General features: G+C 37.8%; 1 protein-coding gene across 2 annotated transcripts in view; it reads right to left on the bottom strand.

Moving 5' to 3' along the window:
- fah (fumarylacetoacetate hydrolase (fumarylacetoacetase)) overlaps positions 1–23,035 on the bottom strand; it is a 119,593-nt gene that overhangs the window by 96,234 nt on the left and 324 nt on the right. The window contains exons 1-14 of one of the 2 annotated variants that reach the window (XM_006628620.3): positions 21,446–21,655; positions 20,811–20,921; positions 20,192–20,313; positions 19,455–19,504; positions 16,475–16,565; positions 15,790–15,887; positions 13,666–13,718; positions 9,749–9,848; positions 7,724–7,854; positions 6,642–6,717; positions 6,103–6,149; positions 5,655–5,756; positions 5,124–5,241; positions 3,974–4,069 (exon numbers count right to left, since the gene is read on the bottom strand). In XM_006628620.3, coding sequence (XP_006628683.2) covers positions 3,993–4,069; positions 5,124–5,241; positions 5,655–5,756; positions 6,103–6,149; positions 6,642–6,717; positions 7,724–7,854; positions 9,749–9,848; positions 13,666–13,718; positions 15,790–15,887; positions 16,475–16,565; positions 19,455–19,504; positions 20,192–20,313; positions 20,811–20,921; positions 21,446–21,613 — 1,344 coding nt within the window. In that variant the 5' untranslated portion in view covers positions 21,614–21,655 and the 3' untranslated portion in view covers positions 3,974–3,992. Of the gene's footprint in view, positions 1–3,973; positions 4,070–5,123; positions 5,242–5,654; positions 5,757–6,102; positions 6,150–6,641; positions 6,718–7,723; positions 7,855–9,748; positions 9,849–13,665; positions 13,719–15,789; positions 15,888–16,474; positions 16,566–19,454; positions 19,505–20,191; positions 20,314–20,810; positions 20,922–21,445; positions 21,656–23,035 lie in introns of those variants that run through there. The other variant, XM_015342889.2, reaches the window with a different exon arrangement.

Genomic DNA, 23,035 nt, shown 5'->3' with positions numbered 1-23,035 from the left:
GCTGTACAAAACACACACTTAGGTTTCTTTCTTCCATGACTGTGAGAAAGGTTTTAAATGTCAGGAGATCACTTAGTCCATGTTGCTCAGTTACTAATTATTCCCAAAACCTTTTTACAGCCTTCATAAAATGTGTCATATCTAGTGCAGATATCCTGTCATATCCAAGCTCACTTTCTGCTTCTCTTTTTTAAATGATGTGGTATGTTACACTTCATGTGCCTTTTTACAGCAAGTCAGATTCCCCAGATGACAAGTCAGTAAGAGAAGATGTGAAATAAATGTACTTAGGTATAACTTAAACATTACTATGTTTAAGTTACTTCTTATCAGCATCTTAAACTAAACAATAGCTGCCTAACCAGGAATAAACAATTCTTTGTTGTATTATTTAATGTGAAGAAAGTCGTTTTCTTACTTTCATGCATTTTTATTGGTGCTGAAAAATACAGGGTTAGTCAAAATCTTGTCGACAAGTATACACGCCAATTATTTTACTTTAGTTTTGTTTTCTCCTCCACAGATGGCGAAGGATTGTAAGATAACTGTTAGAAACTTTGACAGTTTAATACTTAGCAATTACATGGGTTACTGTGACAAAAAGGGTTTCAAACGAAAGCATAAATATCAAAGTTGTCGACAGCATTTTGACTAACCCTGTATTTGAATGGTTTGTAAATTATTCTTAAAGAAAGCAGTAGCATTGCATGGTGCTGCACAGCAATTCATTTTTAAGACATTTGGACTGAATTCTCCTTATATTTTGAAGTCATTGTCATGAGCAAATGATTTCTGTGGTTAGAAGTGCTCTGTGCTGAATCAGCTCTATGAAGATTTAGCTCTGAAGGAAATGCGGCTGCGTTCCATGAGCTGAAACTGTCACTGCTTATATTTCCTGTGTAGGGAGTCTGAGAAATTGATTTCTGCTTCATTACTGTTGCAGAGGCTCATAAGTATTCTTCCACAGCAGTCCCATTGCCAATATGAAACAAAAAATCCTCACACTTAGGTCCATACACCAATGACAGTTATGCCTTCAGCTCATATGTTTTCTAAATTGCAACCTTAAATCTGCACAAATGTATTTAACCAGTGTACTTATGCTCCCTCTTACAGTTACAGGACTAAGACTAATCAGAATGTGAAAATCACAAGACATGATCAAAGCTTCTAAATGCTTTTCTGAATGCCATTAAACCCTTAAACTCCCTTCTGGCTGGAACGTACCACAGTAACACACTTACAGGTGCTTGGGATGTAACAGGAATAATCACCTTTTACACCACATTCTTTGCACATACAGTATACAGTAAATCTCTTCCTTTAACCTCTTCTGTATTTGTTTGGAGTCTGAATTATTTTTTTTTTGCATCACTTTAATGAGATTTTAATGAACATGAGGAGCGGGGAGCTGTTCTTTAATTTTCATTCTATCTCCTATTGAAATTAATTGTGATCAATTATTCCTAATTAACTGGTATTTTAGAACTGCTAACGCATCAACATTTTTGCACCACTGAGCAGAGACTTGTATTGTTATTTCACATTCTAATGATCCACCATACAGCATTGATTATTCCTATTTCAACATACTGCCACACGGGAGGTTCTAGCAGGTTTAATATTGCATTCTGTACAGTATATACAACTGCAGGAAAAAGGACATTAGCTTTTACTGAAATCCCACTAAAGCATTAATCAGGAAACCAGAGAGCAGACTAAGAAATAAATGTAGTGTAACTAAATATATCAGCAACATCAACAATGATTTAATTTTAAAAAATCATTTTACAAAAAAATTTCCAGTATCATCCAAAAGCTACACTTTCAATTTAAAGTTCCCAATGCTCCCAGACTGACCTCGACAGGCTCTAACCCTAAACCTAACTCAATATAATACATTACGAATGTGAAATGCAATACATTGTGTTTTAGATGGAAATGTCTTTTTTAAATCTTTCTCCCTCAACTGACTTGAATTGTTGTCCAATAATTACATAGTGCTGTAGCCTGTCACCTTCAAGTGACTTTATGGTGTGTGGCCTCCGCCAGCTGTGAAAGAACAATCATTAACCGAGAAGCAGAAAAAAACAAAAGCCAGTGAAGAATGAAATCAACACAGAGCACCTTGCAGGATTCACTCCCTTCCAGTGATGTTTTGCGCAGGGGAGTAGAGGACAGTGCCATCACCACGCTGCAACTGGCTCGTACAACCTGTACGTCGGTCGTTCGTTACACTATAAAGAAATAAGCAAAAATGAATTTCTTTTAGCAGCAATTACAGCTGTGCATCTTTTAGGTTAAATCTGAAACCATTCTTTTTGCAAACTTCCAAACTCTGTCAAGTTGACTGGACAACAATTTTAAGTCTGTCCACAGATTTTCAATTGGATTTACTAGTTTGCTCAAGAACTTTCACTTTCTTATTCTGAAACTAATCCAGTCTAGTTGTGGCTTGGTTTTTAGATTATTGAGCTATTGCAAAATAAGTTTTCATCCCAATTTTTTTTATCTTCAGCAGACTGAAGCAGGTTTTCCTTTGTTTGTACGGTACTTTCCCCTCAGCCTTAATAGGCTTCACAAGCCCCCCAGATCACAAGCCCAATAACATAATGCTGCTGCAAAGATGCTAGACAGTATGGATGGTGTTATTTGGGTGATGCACTATGTTGGGCTTCCACTAGACAGACCACTATGCATTTAGACCTAAAAGTTCCAACTTTGCCTTGCCTGTGGCATCCCTCACCAATTTGCTGCTTGGCTGCTCATTTCAGGTGGACCAAACTGGGTCTAGCAGGCATATTACCCTACAACTCACAACTGGCAACCCACTGAAGCTCAGCAGGTATGAGCCTGGTCAGTACCTGGATGTGAGACCTCTTAGGAAAAACTAAGGTTGCTGCTGGAAGAGGAGTTGGGAGGGCCAGTAGGAGGCGTTCACTCTGTAGTCTATGCAGGTCCTACTAACCAAGTATAGTGACAGGGACACTATACTCTGAAAAGGTGCTTCCTTTGATGAACATGGTCCTGACTCTCTGTGGTCATTAAAAATCCCAGGGCGTTTCTCGAAAAGAGTAGGGCTGTAACCCTGGTCTCCTGGCCTAATTTCCTATTGGCCTTTACCAATCATGGTCTCCTAATAATCCCCATCTATGAATTGGCTTCATTACTCTGTCCTCCTCTTCACTAACAGCTGATGTGTGGTGAGCGTTCTGGTGCACTATGGCTGCTGTGGCATCATCCAGGTGGATTGTGGATGATATTTTATTATATTATTATCATAAGGTGGTGTCTGTGTGCCAAGAAACACCTTCCACTTCTTTATGATTGACCTCAATGTGCTCAAAGGAATATTCAGTGCTTTTGATTTTTTTATTTCCCCTCTCCTGATCTGTACCTTAATACAACCTTGTCCCTAAGTTGTTTTGAAAGCTCCTTGGTCTCCACGGTTGAGTCTTTGCTTGAGGTTCACTAACTTGACTGAGGGGCCTTACAGAGACAGATGTATTTCTTCTGAAATCATGTGAACAACTAATATTGCATCTGCAGACCCAGGCCATTCAACCAATTGTGTGACTTTTGTTCACCTAAACTAATTTAGATTTACTAAAAAAAGTGAGGTTATTAAACATATTTTAAGTTTTTGATTTTTCATTGCAGGTTTTCCTATTAATCTACTTTCAACCATTAATGTGTATGAGCAATCAGGTTCTGATTAAAAGTATTTAATTTGTAATTAAAGACATAATTTGTAAATCGACAAAATCAAACATAATTTGAATAGGGTGAATACTTCTGCAAGGCGCTGTCAATTTAAATAGTATTAACCAGTCTTACTATTTTAATCACTGACAACAATTCAGAGAAGCATAAAACATTTCTGGAAGCATAAAATAACAGGAAGAAAATTAACAACAAAGAGAAAGAACAAAAACAGCATTTCTGTACTTTTATTTGTAAGGCACTAAGTGAGCACTATTCTCAGTTTCATTTCACATCTGCCGGGCTGGAAGAACCTTTCCTTTGCAGACTCCAAATCCCACCCTGTATCCTTCACCCTGGCAGTAGCCTGTAACAGAGAAAAGTGCAATGTTAAATTGTAAAGTGTTTCAAACATGCCCCATAATATCTGTAAAGATAAAAGACAATACTACTATTCACCCCTTTCAACGATGTCCCATTTTGTTGAATTCCAAAAGTTTGTACACATTTTAAATGTAAATGCATTTACATCATTTGTAATCTGTCAAAATGGGACATTATTGGAAGGAATACATAGGTTTTATGACACTGGAAAACATTATTGCTAAAATAAAGTGAATATTTAAATAGTGAAGACAAAAAATAAACACTTAAATGTTTTTTTTTTATGATCTCATCTGATTAGTATAACAAAGAAATTCACAGTTGTCTCAGGAGCTATTCCTTCTACTTATTGAAGTAATATCAGCTGTCATTATGCGTCTTCCCCTACAAAGGATCCTGAATTTGGTACACTGATGTATCTGTGTGGTGCTTTGCTAGCTCAGTGAGCACTACAGACACCACATGTCTCTGACAGCCCACGTCAGACCCACATATCGCTTCTGATTGTAACAGATGGACAATGGGTTGGTATTTCTTTAAAATGCACAAACATTCTGCTACTTGCTTGCGCAGATGCTTTGAACTGCTAGATCATGGCTTCTCTTAAAAAGAGGCTTTGCACAACTACAACAGGCCCAGGGATCTACTTTAATAGATCCACATAGCAAAAAAAAAACAAAAATGTGACCTCATTTTAAAAATTGGGTTAGGCAATTTTTCAGTATTTTTAATGGTAGAATAACATACAGTAGGAACAAGTAAAGGTTTATTCCATGCTGAAAAGAATAGAAAAGAGACACAACTTTTCTTCTTCAGGTGTTAAGGCTCTACATGCTTCCTTTCAGCATGGAATACACCTTTACTTGTTTCTTTGCAGGCTATGAATGCTAAAGCAGCTACCTTCTTGAACTTAATATACAGTAGGCCTGGAAGTGAACTGAGTTGAAAAGCCTGTTCATTCTGAAAGACTGTTCACATAGATGCTGTGTCTGGCAAGGTAGCAGGGTAAAGAGGGTCCACTTGCTGATGAGACAAACCTGTGAGAAAAACTTCATCTCCATCTTGCAGAAACGTACGAGTCTCCCCATTCCCAAGACTAATCTCTTTCGTTCCCTTCCATGACAACTCTAACATTGAGCCAAAACTTTCAGGCTCCTGGTAAAGAAACAACAACATGTTTAGTGATATATTGAGAACACTAAAAAATTAACTGCTTCATCACCTTCACCAATCACACTTTCATGACATCCAACTCAGAAACCTCTTAAACCCTCTTGAAAATAATTTATTATCACGGTAGGGCTTGGCTACTAATCTCTATGAGCTTTAAGAGAGGGACATCTCAGGACTTTAATGGCACACAATGAATGGGATGAGATTACTGATCGTCATGTTCCTCCTATATCAAACGTCTTGCAGAATCCAAAGCATAAAGAAAATATAAGAAGAGGGACAAACAATTACACACTGTAAGCTTACATATAAAATCACAAACACTAGCAGAAAAAGACGGAGAAGGAGGAGCTTTACCATGCTGTTGAATAAGTGCAACGTCTTCAGATACTCACTGGCCCACTGATAGTCCCTGACGCCAGCAGATCACCTGGCCGCAGGTTGCAGCCATTCACAGTGTGGTGGCAGAGTTGTTGTATCATTGTCCAGTACATGTACTGAAGAGAGACAAGAGACGCCAACAGGAGAGTCTCATCAGTCAATGTCACTTTAAAATGAACTCCTTAATCTCTGCAATCTTCTTTTAGAGATGTGTTTTGCTTCTCTGCACTTGCCCTTGAAGTGGATACCAGATCTTCTAGATAAGCACAACCTTTAAGTGGAGAAATCAGATCAATGCGTCCCATGATTTAGAATAAGGTCCCACTGTAACACTGTCTTACTCCTGTGAATATTGACATGAATCCAAATGATGCTTTGTTTTTCTGTTTTATCTCTTCAAGATTTAGTATATGTACAGCACAAATGAAATAGGTTTTGTACATTATTTTATATAATTCTCACCTTAAAATTGGACTTGATTATTGGAGCAGCTTCTTCCATTGCTTCTCCTAGTGAGTAAATTACATATTTATCTTTTAGTGACTTTTAGGGTGATTTTTAATAAAGTAAAATAAAGTATCTCTCTTTTCTAAAATTATTGTTACCAAACCTGTCTGTTATCCCTTTTATACTAAACAGAAAGACACTGGAAGCACACTTTGCACAATAACATTCTATTACAATGTAAGCACAACAAATTGAGAGCTTTAAACACAACACCTGCTATGACACAGATGTTTCTACTGTGATTTAAATATTTTTTATCGTTGTTTGAAAACTATTAATGTCCCCTTAGCTTCCTCAGTCCGTAATACATAATGTCAAGGTCCTTGATGCATGTTTGCAGAATATTGCACATATGGGTGTGTGAAACTAAAATATAATGACCCACACTTATAACACTTTAATTGCCCTGTATAGTATATATTTGATAGGGTTGGTTTCAGTTGGCTCAAACGGTTCTTCTCTGCACTTGATTAGCAAGTCTAGATTTCTAGTACCTTTCACAGAGACAAAGAGATGAATGTCAAAAGTGTAGGGATCCTCATGGCACAGATAGGGCAGTGGCTTTGGGTCCTGAAACAGAAAACACAACAGCTGAAGGACAGCTGGGGATATCAGTGCAGACATCCACAGAAACCACCAGCACTCTGGGTTTTAAAGACAGCATGACTCTCATGAGAAACATCACGTCATCATAACAGGATATTACTGTCACAGTTAATTTCTGAAAGCAACCGCAGAAGCTTCATAAAAAGTAAACATGCAGTTTTGATAAGATTCTTGGGTTTATCCTGTGACCAGTGGACTTTTTGCTTAATTCCATCACAAGCAATGGATTTTTCAATTACTTTTTAGTTCTGTAAAAAGTCATAAGAATGTACGAATACTGCTTCTGATATCATATCTTTTATCCTTGTTTGCAAGATGGATGATTTTTTTTAAATATGACAAAACAGAATATGTTTTATTCATCGAATGAGGTTAGTTTTATCAACTATAAGGATTTGTTGAGGGCTAGGAGAAGGTCAAATATGTCTTAAAGATATTAAGCCATAAAATCTTAAGGAGGTGTACTTTTTCACCACACTGCAGAACTGGATACTCTTCACCCTGTGCCCCTTAGTGTGTTTGCATTACTGTGTCCAGATTAAATCCATACTTTAACACATCTGCCAATTGCAAATCCCAAACCCTCTGGAAGTCAAGAAGATGGGAAACCCTCTGATAAACAGAAACCCACGATCAGGTATTAATTTCTAACCTGTAATTGACAGATTAGCTGATGGTTCAAATTCAGACCTAAGTCAGTTAAATATCAAAACCATTCTGTGCAACAGATCTGCATAGAAGGTACTTTATTTTTTTACTTAAGGTAATGAAATACATGCATGATATGGCAGAAATCTGCATGTGTATATACTGTACAAGTTTAACCAGCATGCAGGCTACAAAGGAACTAGTAAAGATTAATTCCATAGTGAAAAGTGTCGAATGTGCAGTACAGGTGTCCTGAATAAATATGTTTACTAGCTGTTTTTGTTAAGGTTTTCATTGAAATGTAACACTAGTCCTATTTCACCTGAACTGGATTCGGCAGAATGAAGGGCAGCAGAGCATCCATTGGGACAACCCAGGGCGAGATGGATGTTCCAAAGCTCTTTCCCAGGAAAGGTCCAAGGGGGACATATTCCCATGCCTGGATATCCCGAGCTGAAACACAGCACATTCCACACTGCATGCTACTACAACTTTTTGCTGAAGTTTCATTAGTGAAACAATAGTGCTTGACCCGTAAAAATATTTCATGCCATGAAATATTTTCATGACCAGAGCATTCAGACCATCATCTGAATCCTACACAATGGCTAACGAAATTGGAAGATGACAATATTTCCCTGAAGCAACTGTTTAATTCCTATTTATATTTAAAAACACAAACACTCCAAGCAAGAGAGATGAATTTCTTTTTTTATCCAAGTCCCATTTCTGATGAACAAGTTGGTTTTATCTTTGTCTTGAAACACAGACAACCGTATTTCTCCATGAAGTGTTTTACTGAAATGGGACAGTGATCGTTCCAACATTATGATATTTTCTTTCCAACTGAGTAAAATGAAATTGTTTTTTCAAACTGAAAAAAAAGAACAGAAAGGGTTCCCACCAGGCATCCAGTTTGTACAGGATTGTAATGCAATGTGTACTGACAGCTGGCTGTTCCTGCCTGAACTGACAAATGTATATTAAAAGAAGATGTCCATTCTTTTCATAGGAGAGGAAATTTCTAAAGAAAATGCAATTGCAAATCTGAATTAAAATAACATTAAAAGGAGCCTCCATTTTCTAACTGCTTTATCCAATATGGGATCAAGGGGGAGCCAGAGCCTATCCTGTAGTGCAAGACAGGACAGATCCATCGCAGTGCAGACGCAGACGCAGACGCAGACGCAGACGCAGAAATACACTCACGCTCACACCAGGGCCAATTTTCCCAGAAGTCAATTAACCTACCAGTATGTCTTTGGAAACCAGACACCTCGACGAAAACCACACTAACACAGGGAGAACATATAAACTCCTCGCAGACAGCACCCCAGGAATTGAACCCAGTGCAGCAGCTGGGAGGCAGCAATGATAATCACTGCTCCACCATGCTGCTGAAAGAAACAGTGGTGTTCTGTAATAAAACCCAATAAGAAAAAGGCCACAATGTCTCCCTCTATTTACACCAATTTCCTTTTCAGAGATTAAACTCATACAAAAATACCTCTTGCTCCGACTACCCTCTCAGGATTCTGGCTAGTAAAGCCATCTTGAAGTAGTTAGTTGTTATTTTTACATTTGAGTTGATTTTATGGGTCCAGAATGATGTTTTCTTGAACATAAAAGATGTCAAGCTTCCAAAATGAAGGCTATTTGAGAACATTTAAACATCCATATTGTTATTTGGAAATAGTGGTTGTTGTATCTAACAGGGATGCATGATAGGTGGGATGAAAAATGAGATAAACAGCCTTGTGCAGAAATTAACATAATAATAGAGCCTTAGCCAAACAAGATAAAATGCTGCTGTACTCAGCCTCTGCTGAACTGGAGAAAAAACACATAAAAAAAATTTAGTGCTGATAAAACCTACAGAAAAAAATAATACTCAAAATAAAATAGTAACTCATATAAATGACAGAGGTTCTTACAAAATAAATGAACCCCGTCTCCAGTAATTGAATGTTTGCATTAAGCCAGAATATAAAAATAAAATAAATATATACATAGAAATAGAACAATTTGATACTGGGTTGTATTTATTTATGACATTTTTGTTGTGAAATATACACTATAACACATATAAGTAATACTTTCAAAAAGGAAAATATAACCAAAGGGTTTATAAAGTGAAAAGACACTGGAAATATAGTCTGTCTGATATACGATATCAAGGGTATAATAGTCTGGCAAGCAGGGAATTTAGAAATAACACTTACATTACATTCCACATGCTCATTACTGGCTATCTGTACTGATGTTATATTTAAATTTCCTCCTTCTGTGTTTCAAATATACTTAATTTTTATAAAATATGCTGCTTTCAGGTTGCAGAATGCCTTACCACTCCAGTCGTTCATAAGGACCATCCCAAATATGTGTTCATGGGCTTTGTCAATGGGGATTGACTCTCCTAGCTTGTTACCTGGGCCTACGAAAAAGGCCTAAAAGAAAACAGAGTTGAGAATTAACTAGAGAAGAACTGAAAGCACATTTGAAGGCTACTTCCATCCTACTAAGACTGCAGTGAAATGGCCAAATCTGTATGGTACAGTATCAGTTTGTGTTAAAAGACACAGTTTGCTGTGCAGGGTATGCCCTGGTGTTGACATACTGTAGACAGTATTGCTGCCATGAACTGTATAATGCTGAAATCTGAGTGGTGATGAAACCTGCCTAGCTTAAATTCAATCAGATCATTTGGATACGAAGACAGAAGCAGTTTTAATATTCAGAAGAGAATGTTAGTTATATGAAACCTATACCACAATATATAAATGATATATTTTAATTAAAACTTTTTAAAAATGTTAATACAGACTTTAACAAATAATCTTTTTTCTCCATTTCTCTTAAGGCTCATGTCTTCATAATAAAATGCATGTTCTTCTTTGCTTTAATTTTTTAATTCTAGAACTGGACTCCCTCCTGCCTAGAATTATATGATAAATTCCATCTTATAAATACAAAATGCATATGGAAAGAATAGTAACCATGCCACTCTACACTGCAAAACACCAGCAATGTAGGCTAGATTGCCTACCCCATCTAAGAAAGGTTGGCATTGTCAAATTTCTACTTTCTTTCTATGTCTTTGTTCTGCAATCTTTAGTATAACCCTGACATTCCTATATCTTAGAATGCACTTGATGAAGTCTGGCCTTGGCATTTATAACACATAACATACTGTATACATTCCGAGATCTAATATAGAGATCTGTGGTACCTATTAGCTAATGTAGTATTATGTAGTATAATGTAGTATTATCCATAATTGCACAGTTAATGAAGACTTGGTGTTCAACAGAAAGACTTACAAAATCCCAGGAGACACGACATACCCATTCCCCAAATACAAGCGTTTTAAAGGGGAATCCTCTTTCTCTTTTGCACACTGGAGAGATAAAGGAATTCACATTCTTAAAGATTTTTTTAATGAAGATGATCTTTGCTCATTCAAGGTCTAGAAAATGCAATACTAGCTTCCCGACTCCTCTTTCTTTTTCTACTTGTGTCTGCATTCTGCAATATGTGCCTATGGTGCCACCTAGGGGTGACACCACTGTGCATTTTGCTTGACCTCATTGGAATAACGAGAATTGGCAGTTTCCTATGAACCCTTAGGAGTGGTTGTTATATGGTCCCATGTCCTAGGACAATGTTGAGAACGACAATGTTGACAATGTTAATTCAATAGAACTCTCAGCTGGTAGACTCCATGCTCTTGGAGGCCTGGAGTGCTGTTGCTGAGACAAAGTCTGGGTGTGTGGGGGCTCCATTGTAACTGTTTGTATGTTGGGGTTCACCGCACCCCCTTAGAGAGGCATAATATTGAGGAGGATTAGGGCTGTTGGGTCTGGGGTTCTGTGTAACATGGGAGAAATCTTAAAAATAATACATTTTGGTCACTTAAATGAGTCAGGTCTAGCTGTTCATGATGCCTACCAAGTTCTGTTTCAATTCTGTCAGTGGAACGTTACCGATTGGGTTTTGGTCCTTGTAGCTATCTTTGTAGAAGCAGGAATGACAGTGCATCACATATTAATAGTGTGGAATAATTCCATCAATCAATTTTCTAACCGTTAATGGGGAACAGCAATGCTTATATTTTAGGGTTAGAAAGAATCAGCATTTATAAGTGCATTTTAAACTACATTGAAAGTAAAATGTACACAGCAATCTGTAATGTGCAGCACCATATTCTGTAATTCAGAATAACAACTTCCAGTGAGGTGAAGGAGCCCTATTACACTATACACACGCAGGCTAGTGAATACATCACTTTTAATCTGAAATATTGCTCTTGACTTCAAGACGGTTTTGCTGATAAATGGAACTTGTTGAATCTGCATGAAGACCCAATCTGCCAATATGATTGCCTTGGATTTTTTCTGTACAGGAAAAGTGTACAGGAAGCCGCCTAGCACTACAACTCTGGAACTCATTGCCTGCCAATCTGAGAAGTGTGTCTGAAGACTAAAAACGTCTGTGTTTAGTCAGGCTTTTAATTAGTATGTGCCTTTTCACTTTATTCCATGTTTATTATTTTTATCTTTGTTTCTATTTGCTGTTCTGTTTTACCCTGTAAAGTGCCCCAAACATTGTTGGTGTACATCTACCCTGAAATAAATCTTTGTATCCTTGTACAGAAGATATGAAACACTTGGAGTAGCACACTTATTTTGTTCAGCATCCTTGTGTTTTTTCATATCAGAACATATCAGAATATGCTGACAAATATCACTCCAACTGCCTTGAGCTAATGAACAGTGCCCTCCATATGTCTGACATATTATTTGATTTGTCAGCACCTGAAGCATCTTTCTTTAAAATCTTGAATTGTTTTCCAAGGTCTTCATTGAAAGGGCACGCACGCTCATATGTTTGAAAATATCTGCAGTGCCGATGACAAGGTTTTCAATGTCTCTGTGTAGCACAGTAAGCATGTGGTATTTAGTGCACTCATCTTTCCAGGATATAAAATAAATCCAGTGTTTATTTTGAGAACAAATAAATGTAATTTCTAAATAGCATTACATAACATAGCTTCTACTAACCCATCTACATCATATATGTTTTAATTTGGATCCTTAGCCACTTGTCAAAATCAAGTTATGTTTAATTGTGAATTGCAATTTGCCAGTTTTAACTGGCCAATTGCATTAGTTGCAATTTTAATTGCAATATTTCAGTTTTGACAGCTATGGTTTGGCTTAAATATAAGACTGTCCTGCTAAAAACAGGATGTACAGTCACATTACTTTCACAGGAACCTCATTTTCACACATTTTCATCCGGTTTGTATTACATTTATATAAATATACAGTTACTTGGCCAAACAGTTTTTGAGCAGGAGCAGTTTGCTGATGGACCATGTAACCAAAAACACGTTTTGACCCGTTGCTGGCTTAGAAATTGTAGAAAGTTTTCAGAGACAAACATTTCAATTCAATTGGTGCAAAGCTCCATAAGTAAGATTTTTTAATGGTTTTAAAATATGCCCTTTGATTAACAAAGGACATAAATGTTTGTCTCATATTTAATAGCTTATCTGAGCTTCCTCACAATCATTATCTGCCTGCATTACGTGAAAGTCTAACAATGTTGTGGACACAATCCAGTTAAGAAATAGAAACAGCGTTTAAATTCCCCCAGTGTTAGTGTATATTGTATGATGTATTTTTTGTACTATTGTGTAACAGTCAAATTGCACTATGTGTATATCCTGTGTACACTGCCTCTGTTCTGCTTTTTCTGTTTTGGTGTTCACTGTCTTGTCTGCTAGTATTATTATCAGTAATGTGCACTATGTGTATCCTGTCTACAATGCCTTTATCAGTGTCTTGTCTATAATTGCACTGTGGACCGGGAGGAATGATATTTCGTTCCACTGTATACTTGTTTATCGCTGGAACTTGAACTTGAAAATCAAGCTACCAGCAAATTATTTTACTCCTCTGTCTGTGTTGACAAAGAAGGAAGTCTGCCCCTGAAAACAGAATGCACAGAAACATATTTTGACATATTTTTATAGAAGGCTCTTCAAAAAAATAAATGTTTATGAGGAGGAATCCACATTACAGGTTATATATTATACTATTTTACAATATTCAAGGTCAGAACCATGAATCAGGGAATCATAGACCACTGATTCAATACAAAGAAACTGGACCTTAATGTTGAAAACTATCTAATAGGCAAGATGCAAGTAAATAATGAATCAGTAAGTCAGTTTCAGAGCTATTAGAAACAGGAACTTACCATTTCTAATTCAATATCAAGCTGTTTGGACTGACCAAACACAGGTGGTTTTGCTGCAGTTTGAAGGAAGAAAGAGAAAAGAATAGAATATTGGCAGGTTAGTATAAAAGTAGATACTTTGTAAAGAAATTCTAGTAAATGGTGCCTTGTACTCATCCCCTTCCTATGGTGTCACATTTTTATTTAAAGCTTAAAGCTCAAACTCAAGACTTCTAAAAGTAAAATAAATTGCAGTAAATGTCAAAGAGAATTAAAAAGAAAAAAATATAAAAAAGTACATTGATTAAATAATTATTCACATTTGTTAACTCAGTATTTGGTGGAAGCATCTTTGGCAGCAATTACAGTCTTTTCGGATAAGTCTCTATCACCTTTGCTCACTGGCTTGGTACAATTGTTTCCCATTCATTTTTGAATCATTCTCCTAATCTGTGCTTGTCAATAATGTTACCCCTGATGTGCTTTGAAAGCTGCTTAATCCTTAAGGTTGACTTCAGGTCAGCTTTGAACACCATTATTTCAGAGAAACTAGTCAAGAAACTCAGTGCACTGGGTCTTGACACCACATGCTGAAACTGGATTCTGGACCCCAGGCTGTCAGGCTTGGAAACCACACCTCTGGCACACTTACTCTGAACACTGGGGTCCCCCAGGGTTGTGTGCTTAGTTTAATGCTTTACTCCCTCTACACCCACGACTGTAAAGCCACACATAACACCAACTCCATCATCACGTTTGTCGATGACACCACAGTTGTAGGTCTGATCACAGACAATGATGAGAGAGCCTACAGGGAAGTCAATCTCCTTACAACGTGGTGTGAAGACAACAACCTCACCCTCAACGTCAGCAAAACCAAGGAGCTGATTGTTGATTTCAGAAAACTGTAAAATGGTCATGCCCTTATCCACATCAACAGGACATCAAGTGGAAACGGTTAGTAACTTAAAATTATTTGGCGTCCATATCACCAAGGACCTCACATGGTCTCTCAACGCCACTTGTCTGATTAAGAAAGCGGAACTTCCTGTAGTTCCTAAGACGGTTGAAGAAGGCTCAGATATGTCCCCAGATCCTCACTTTTACAGATGCACTACAGAAAGCACACTGACAGGCTGCATCACAGTGTGGTATGGCAACTGCAGTATTGCTGACCGCAAAGCTATACAACGGGTGGTGAAAACTCTCAAGTCCATCACTGGAGTTGCTCTCCCGTCCATGCAGGACATTTATGACTGACGGTGCTTGAGGAACAACCCCACACACCCCAGCTACAGACTGTTTGACCCCCTACTATCTGGAAAATGGTACCGGAGCATTCTGGCCCGAACTATGGGACTCAAAGACAGTTTTACCTCCGCACTATGAAACTATTAAACTCCACTTTTTCTATTAAACTATTAAACCAGCTTCTCTCGCTTACAATCTGAACCATTACAGTGCCTTGTCTCTTTATCAAAACTCAAACGCACAGTGAAATCTACCTCCACCTCACATGTCAAACGTTCACTCTCCATAATTTTGTATCCTTTATTTCATTCTGTTGACGTATGATTATGCACAACTGTTGTTGTTTTGCACAATGCCTGTTGCCTCTGTCTTTCTTTTCTTACACAATTGTATTGTTGTTTATTTTGTACTACTTACTGTCTGAGAGCTACTAAATATTATTTCGTTATACCATATACCTGTGTATGAGTATAATGACAATAAACTTGAAACTTGAGTCTTTGCTTAAACCTTACAACCTGAACAAGGAACCTCACAGAGAAAGGTGTTTTTACTCTGAAATCATGAAATTCAACATTTTTGCACACAAACAGATATTGCAAACTCAACTAATAGTGTGGCTTGTTAAAGAAATTATGTTTATATTTGAATACTTATGCAATTACGACTTTTCTTTCATATTATCCATTTAATTTTATGTTTTTTGTTTGAATGTCAGGAGGAGGTTGTATACAGTATACTATATATCAAATACTCATTCCTTCTTCAAAGTGTTAGGCAGCCCTTAAGCAATTACATGTAAAATAGTGCAAGGGTCTGAACACGTGCAAGGCAATGTATCTTATTTTTATTACTGTTATACATATTACTTTTTGTTCAGATGTCACTGCTTACTTGGTACTGGTCTCATCTGGCCCATGGGCCTCCTGACAGGGGTGCCCGACACCACCACTGAAGAGGCTCTTCCATGGTAACCCACGGGCAGCATCAGCCTGCAGCCAATCAGAGCACACCTCAGGTCAGCTCCACTCACTTGCACAGGCCCTTACAAAACTAACTGTGGCATATTCCAGTAAGAGCTGGCAGAAGTGTAGCAAGGCGCAGTCAAATCATGGCAAAACACCGAAAATTGCAGAGGAGAGGCAAATCATGATGTGAACCATGGACAACAGAACACATGCACATTACCAACATGGAAAACTGCAAAATCAAACTGAAAACACAAATTTAATCATTAATTCTATTTGTTGACAAGAATTAAAAACTGTTCCTCCCATGTCAGAGAAGAATACCAGAACTTTGCATTCTCAGACGGTCCCTTAAACCCTGGATGTTGTCGAGTTACCCAGCCCTGTGGGAATGAGTACAACCCTTGACTTCTCTCTAGCTTTACTGGCACCTAATGTGCTCCATAAAAAAAATCATTTTTCTATCTTAGAAATAATCATTAGAACAGAAATAAATTTAATTATTTATTCTGTAGTTTTTCTGGAAGAGAATCATGACTGCTTTGCATATTCATGGTACTAAAAAATTCCCGTATCTTCAGTACAGTGTAATAAAACTGCAGAGCTTTTACCAGTTGGGCATCAGAGCATTCTCTTTCCCTCTGAACATGATTCCCACATTGGTGGCATGATCCCGAGAAGAGTAAAAGTCGGTGTAGTCACCTAACATTTAAGGTAAGAAACAGAAGAGTCTCAGAGTCTTACACTTTTTGTAGATTTTGCAACAGTCTCAACAGGAAGACACAGAGGATACAACTGCCTGGTGTCAGTATAGTAATGCATCTGCTCCAAAATCATCACAAGGTGACAAGAAACCAGGATTACAAAACCTTTGAAAGTGCAAATGATATTACAGGACAACTCGTTAAACACCGATACATTATTTTTTAAGATAAAATCAAATTTATATTATTTATCTCGTTCTTGGACCCAGGGAAAGATGTAAGCAAACAATTCCAGAATGGAGCATGTTCTGTGTGGAGTTTGTATGTTCTCCCCGAATTTCTGAGAGTTTTCTCCAGTTTCCTCCCTCTTTCCAAAGATATGCTGTATGGGTTAATTGGTGTCTGTAAATTGTCCCTGTACACTCGAGTGTGTTTGTTCTGTGAAGGACTGGAGCCTAAGCTAGAGTGTAGTCCCGCCTTGTGTCCAGTCCTCCTGACATAGGCTCCTCGACAACTTTACCCAGAAATAAGTGTCTTTCTGAAAATGGATGAATTATCTATGATTGCAGGTCATGAGCTGGTGGTGTAGAGTGCCCCCTAGTGCTACACTGTATCAATTAATACTGCGAACGGCAGTAGTTTTCCGGCATGTACTGTAGAAAGACCCTTTAAAAGAATGACTTTTGGTTATGGTGTCCCTCTAAGTTTCATTTTATCCCAGCCTACTTTTAGCTTGTATTCTGGGAATTAAACTGGATGAATATAAGGGCACATCTCCTCCTACACATCCCAGTTCAATACAATCTTAGCAGAAAATCTAATTTGCACAGCCTAGTGATTGATACACTAAAAAGCATTAAGGATTGGGATGGTGCAGTGAATTAAGTCTTTTTTGCTGTATACTGCTGAAATTTTAATGATGTTAAATAAATGTAAAATATGTAAATATTAGGCAAATGTATAGTATGTCAGATTTTATTTCTGGACAATTTTGTTTGTTAAACCATGTTAGAAACATCCCATAATTTCAGGTCAGTATAAGTTCTGAGACAAATTAACAGTAAATTTAACTACCGTAAAGAGAGTATTCAATTATATAACCCTTACATGCTGTGACCCATACACATCATCAGACTCTTGATATGTTTCTTTGAGTTGCTCTGCCAAGACTTAACTGCAGCCACTTTCAGATGCTGTTTGTTTGTGCGGTGTTCTGTTTTAAGTTTCCTCTTCAACAGATAAAATGTAGCTCAACGTGACTCAAATCAGGAGATTGACTTGGCCAGTTAAAAGGTTGCCAAGCCCAAACCATGTCACTACCTCCACCATGTTTCACAGATGAGGCGGTGTGCTGAAGATCATTTGCACTTCCTCTCTGTCTCCATACTTTTGCTTTCTGTCACATTACTAAAGGTTCAACATCATCTCATCTGTCCCTAAAACTTTGTTCCAGAACTGTTTTGGTTCATCTTTATAATTTTTTGCTAATTCAAATCTGAAGACGTTTGATGAGGGAGCTGCGTCAACATGCGTAGAACAGGTAAAGGTTCATTCCACGCTGAAAGGAAAAGAAACATAAAGTTTCGACTGTGGAGCCTTCTTCAGGTGCGTTCTCTATAGCCGAAATGTTGTGTTTATTTTACACTCTGGAGATTGTCTGCAATCACTCTGCCTGTTATTTTAAGGTTTTTCTTCAAAGCTCTAAAGATTTTTCTGTCATCAACTATGGTTGTCTTCCTTGGATGATCTAGTCTTTGCCAATTGCTTACTCCTCCAGTAGTTTCTTTTAATTTTCAAGTTGTTCCATACTGTTGAGTTTGTGACAGTCTCTCTGCAATGGTTGTAATAGGAATGCTCTTCGCTCCCATCTTCACAATTGCTGCATTCCATCATGGACAACTCTCCAGTCCTCATCTTGGTTTATACATTCTAACTCAAGAGGCAGAACAAAAAAGTAAACTTCAAAGGCTGGAACCAAGTCTATACATCCACAGCTCTTTTAATGTTTTGAAAATTAATTCAACATGTACCCCTGCTTGATTAGAAACACCTGTCAGCCATTTGTCCCAATACTTGTGCTCACCTGAAATGGAGGGACTGAACACAACAGATTAAAAACGTGCTAGACATGTATGCAAAATAATACCCAGAAACAAAATTCTATACTTCTTTCCAAATATTAATCATTTGATCTAAAATACAAATTTCATTAGTACATAACAAAATGACACATTTCACTTCACTATTCCAATACTTACGCATTTCATTTTACATGGATAGATCTAATCTTCTGCTTAATACCATTCTTTACACAATCAAAATTCACAATTGAGACAACAGTGCAATATGTCAGTTATAAAAAAGCAGAACCATGGGAAATAGACCAAGACCTACCATATTCTCTTTAATTATACCTGGAACATAATCACATGGGGTTGTCACTAAAGAAGGGTTGCTGAAATGTTACTCAAGTATAACCTAATGCTCTGCAATGTTATGTGACTAATCACTTACATATGTACAAAACAGAAAATTACAAACGCACAGTGATGTGTTTTATAACCATTGCCTTGTTGATGTGAGAAGAGCTCCTTCACTATGAAGCACTCCTAAAGAGTTTTTAATTTGTATCCATAGAACACACATTACCGTTGTACTCCCTGAAGTAAACAAGGTTAGGTTGTGCAACCCCCCTACCCCAAATAATTCAGTGCTAATGCACTAAAAGATTAAAATAGTCAGTTTCACAATTTCCGTGGTAACCTCTGGTGCGAACGGTGAAAACACTCCCGCACAGTGGATTTCCTTGTACCTGTGGAGGACATTCAAAAGTCTTTCAGATGGAGGACTGGAGAAAAATATATCTTTCCATTGTAGGAGGACTCACCAATTTCAGCTGGAAGATGCATCTCTGCTAAACTCTGATGGACAAATGCTCTAAAAGACAGAAATATATCACAACTTATAAATACAATATTAATAAATAAAGATGTACTATAGCGGATACAGACTTTTTAACAGATGCATTAATTAATGGCTGCAAGAAGGTGAATTAAACAATCTGACTCCAAACGTGATATCTTTGAATATCTGATTTGTGCTTTTGAGCAGGAAAACACAATCCCTGAAAACCCCTGAAGAATTTCTGATGTATTTATTCTATAATCCTGAACTACTTCTCAACCTATGCAACCAATAAAAAAGTTTGTTACAAAATTATATAATGTGTATGTAGTTATACCGTACAGCATAAGTTATGTTAACGTATTTTCTAAAAAACAAGTACTTCTCTTGCAGATTCAAAAGAATGCACCAACCACCTTTGGAAGGAATTAATGCTTTCATTCTGTTAGCAAGCCCACACAGCTCTGTCATAGTTAGGCATTCAGACTCACTATTACACATTCGGTGCAGAATGTGGACTAGAACTGGTAATCATGTAGCCATGATGCATGAGAACATGGTTGCCAACCCCGTGTTGTCACAGTACCTTGAACCCAAGGATTTTCTTTAGGAGATATGTACACCCTTAGAATAAACAGGTGCCCATTCTAAAAGGAAATACATAAAATGTCTTTAATGGCTTTAACACCTAAATATCACAATATTCACAGAAGAGCATACCTGCTCCTGAGACTCACGTCGTCCCGAAGAGTGGGCTCATCAGCAGACAGCAGCTTCTGAAGCACTTGTCTCACCTCTCTCCAGGCCTCATGGCCCAGTGCCATGAAGGCATTAAGGGTTGGCTAAGACACACAATGCACAAATGTGAAACGTACAGAAACACAAGACTAGGTTAAAAGTCCATACCAGGAGCAGGGATCCTTAGAGTGTGACTCCGAGCCTGGATGGGGGGGCCAGTCCAATGGCGGGACTACCCTAAAGCAATGCTGATCCCTACTAATAGAATTGGACTGGACCAGCTGGGTCAAGTACCTCACTCGAGGTACAACAACAGTGTGGGAACCAGAAAAATGAAGCCACAAGTTGTCAGTTATGAGGCCGGCATCCTACTCACTAGGCTATGCCACCTCACACTGGACTAAGATGTCTATTAGATTAACTCGGAATACTAATGTAAAATTCTAACAATTAAATAGGTAGGTAATGTCATTCAAGCCACACACAAGAACTCATCTGGCCAAAGCTTATGTGGAATAATCAGAAATGCTGGTTCCCACTTATATAGCATATACTAAATAAATATATAAACTGTTTACTTGAGAAGACAAAAATTACCTACCTGGTCAAAGACATTCTGATGTCTTGATATCGTCGGCCCGGTAAAGAGAGGTTTGATAACGCCAAGGTCCAATATCTGATCTCCTATAGCAACGCCGATTCTATGCCTTGGCTGAAAGGGGATAAAAACCATTATACCTGAAATCAACAGTATTCTGGTAAATAACGACTCTTCCATTTTTTTATATTGAAATGAATGTGCGAAATTGTATCTTCTGAAATACCTTTAAAGTCTTTCATAGTCAAGGCATTAACAACCTCTGAGATTAAATGTAACCGTATGCAGCGCTCCAATCAGAGCTATACAATCACCAGATTCCCAAATTAAAAGCGTGCAAGATTTTGGAGGCAAGTAAAATATTAGCTCAAGTTCCAAAGTTTATTTGAATTGAAAAGTATGAGAAATGTGAACGTAACGTAAACGCAAACATAAATAATTTATTTAACGTCTCATGTACATATAAGACATGAAAAAAGGTTTCCTTTACAAAACCTTTTTTTTATTCTTTGCGTTTAAAACTTTGAGCAGGTTCACATAAAACAGCACGTTGAGACTGGTATCCTACAGCATATACACAACTCTTACCAAATGCAGGTGGTTGCTAAATTCTTTCGGTTTTTATCTGTTCTACTTACGTTGTCCGGGGTTGAAAACACGCCATATGGCAAATTGTGAAATGAGAAGTAAGATTTTTCGTCCACTTTTATAAAAGACATTGTGTAGTTTAGGTGTCGCAGCGGTAAGGTCCTCAACGTTAGAAGAACGATCAGTAACTTCTCCCAGATGTTTGTAACTGCAGCCATACGGCCGGCGCCGCCTCCCCGGGCTGAATGTAGAGCCAATCACAGGCACAGCCTGTCTTATCCTCCCTTTTCTACCCGATCGTGCATACTGGTCAATAATTTGAAACAGATCTTAAATGACTCAGCAAGAAACTTTTTAAAATTGGGTACTCAAAAAAATATGATTATTCCGTGTCCTAATTTGCCGACTTTAAAAATAAAAAGGAGCTGCCAACTGTGTACAAGTGTTATGCTGCGATATATAAGAACTCGAGAAAGACTGGAGTGACTTAATGTGAAACGTCGTCAGAGTAATAAAACCTTAAATGCCTGTTCAGCTTTATTTAGTGATACATAGGATTTAATGTATAGTGGTACATTTAAGCAACTTTCACTGGGAAACAATAGGGGCAGCCTATACATGCTCAACAGATATAATCAATTTAGCCAATAAATGTATAAATGCGTCTATGACCTGGCTCCACTGCTGTTGGGGCGGTGCGGTGGCTCTGTGACTAAGGATCTGCGCCTTGGCTATAAAGTTGCCACTTCGTATCCCACGGCTGGCAGAGGAATACTCTGTTGGGTCCCTGAGTAAAGCCCTTAACCCCAGCTGCTCCAGGGGCACCATATAAACGGCTGACCCCAAGCTTCTCTCCCTGTCTGTGAGTCTCATGAAGAGCAAGTTGGGGTATGCAAAAAGACAAACTCCCAATACAAGAAACCGTATATGGCCAATAAAGTGATCTTATCTTATGTTCTCCTCCACACAGATAGCTGATGCTTGATGAGCATACTGGTGGATTTTTGGCTGTCATCGCATCAACCAGGTGGGAGCTACAAATTGGTGGTGGAAGGGATTCCCCATCATCTGTAAAGCCTTATGAATGCAGTGTTCACAAAAGCACTATAAAAGGGTAAGGAACTATTAATGTTTAAAAAAAGACACCAGGAGGGAATTTTTAGCCAAAGGGTTGTGGGAGTAAGGAATAACCTTGTCCAGCCATGTTGTGAAGCAGATGTGCTGGCTTCCTTATAGAAACAGCTGGCTGAGTTCCTTGAATCAATTTGCTACAAAATATCAAACACTAAAAGGGCCAAATGACCTCCCCCTGTTTGTAACCATGCTTATGGTGCAATACATATTTGAAATGCATTTACTGTTAAAATTATATACATTCCTATTGTTTTCTATTGGAAAATAAAAGGACAAATACTGTAAGTCCTAATCCTTTTCAATTGTAACTATAATTCCAAGCGTCTCCTCATAACTGAAAGAATTATGCACAGGAAATATTAGGACACTTTACGGAGAAAAGGGTAATCACTTTCTGTTCTCAATAATTACCACGCCAGTAAACCATCCACAGCAATGTGCCCTCCACCTGCCTTTACTAAACGGTTGCTCAAAATAAGTAATTCCTCTCCTTATTCACTGATTTG

This window comes from Lepisosteus oculatus, chromosome 5 (genome assembly GCF_040954835.1).
Source record: "Lepisosteus oculatus isolate fLepOcu1 chromosome 5, fLepOcu1.hap2, whole genome shotgun sequence".
NCBI lineage: Eukaryota > Metazoa > Chordata > Actinopteri > Semionotiformes > Lepisosteidae > Lepisosteus > Lepisosteus oculatus.
This window is presented reverse-complemented; position numbering and strand designations above follow the sequence as displayed.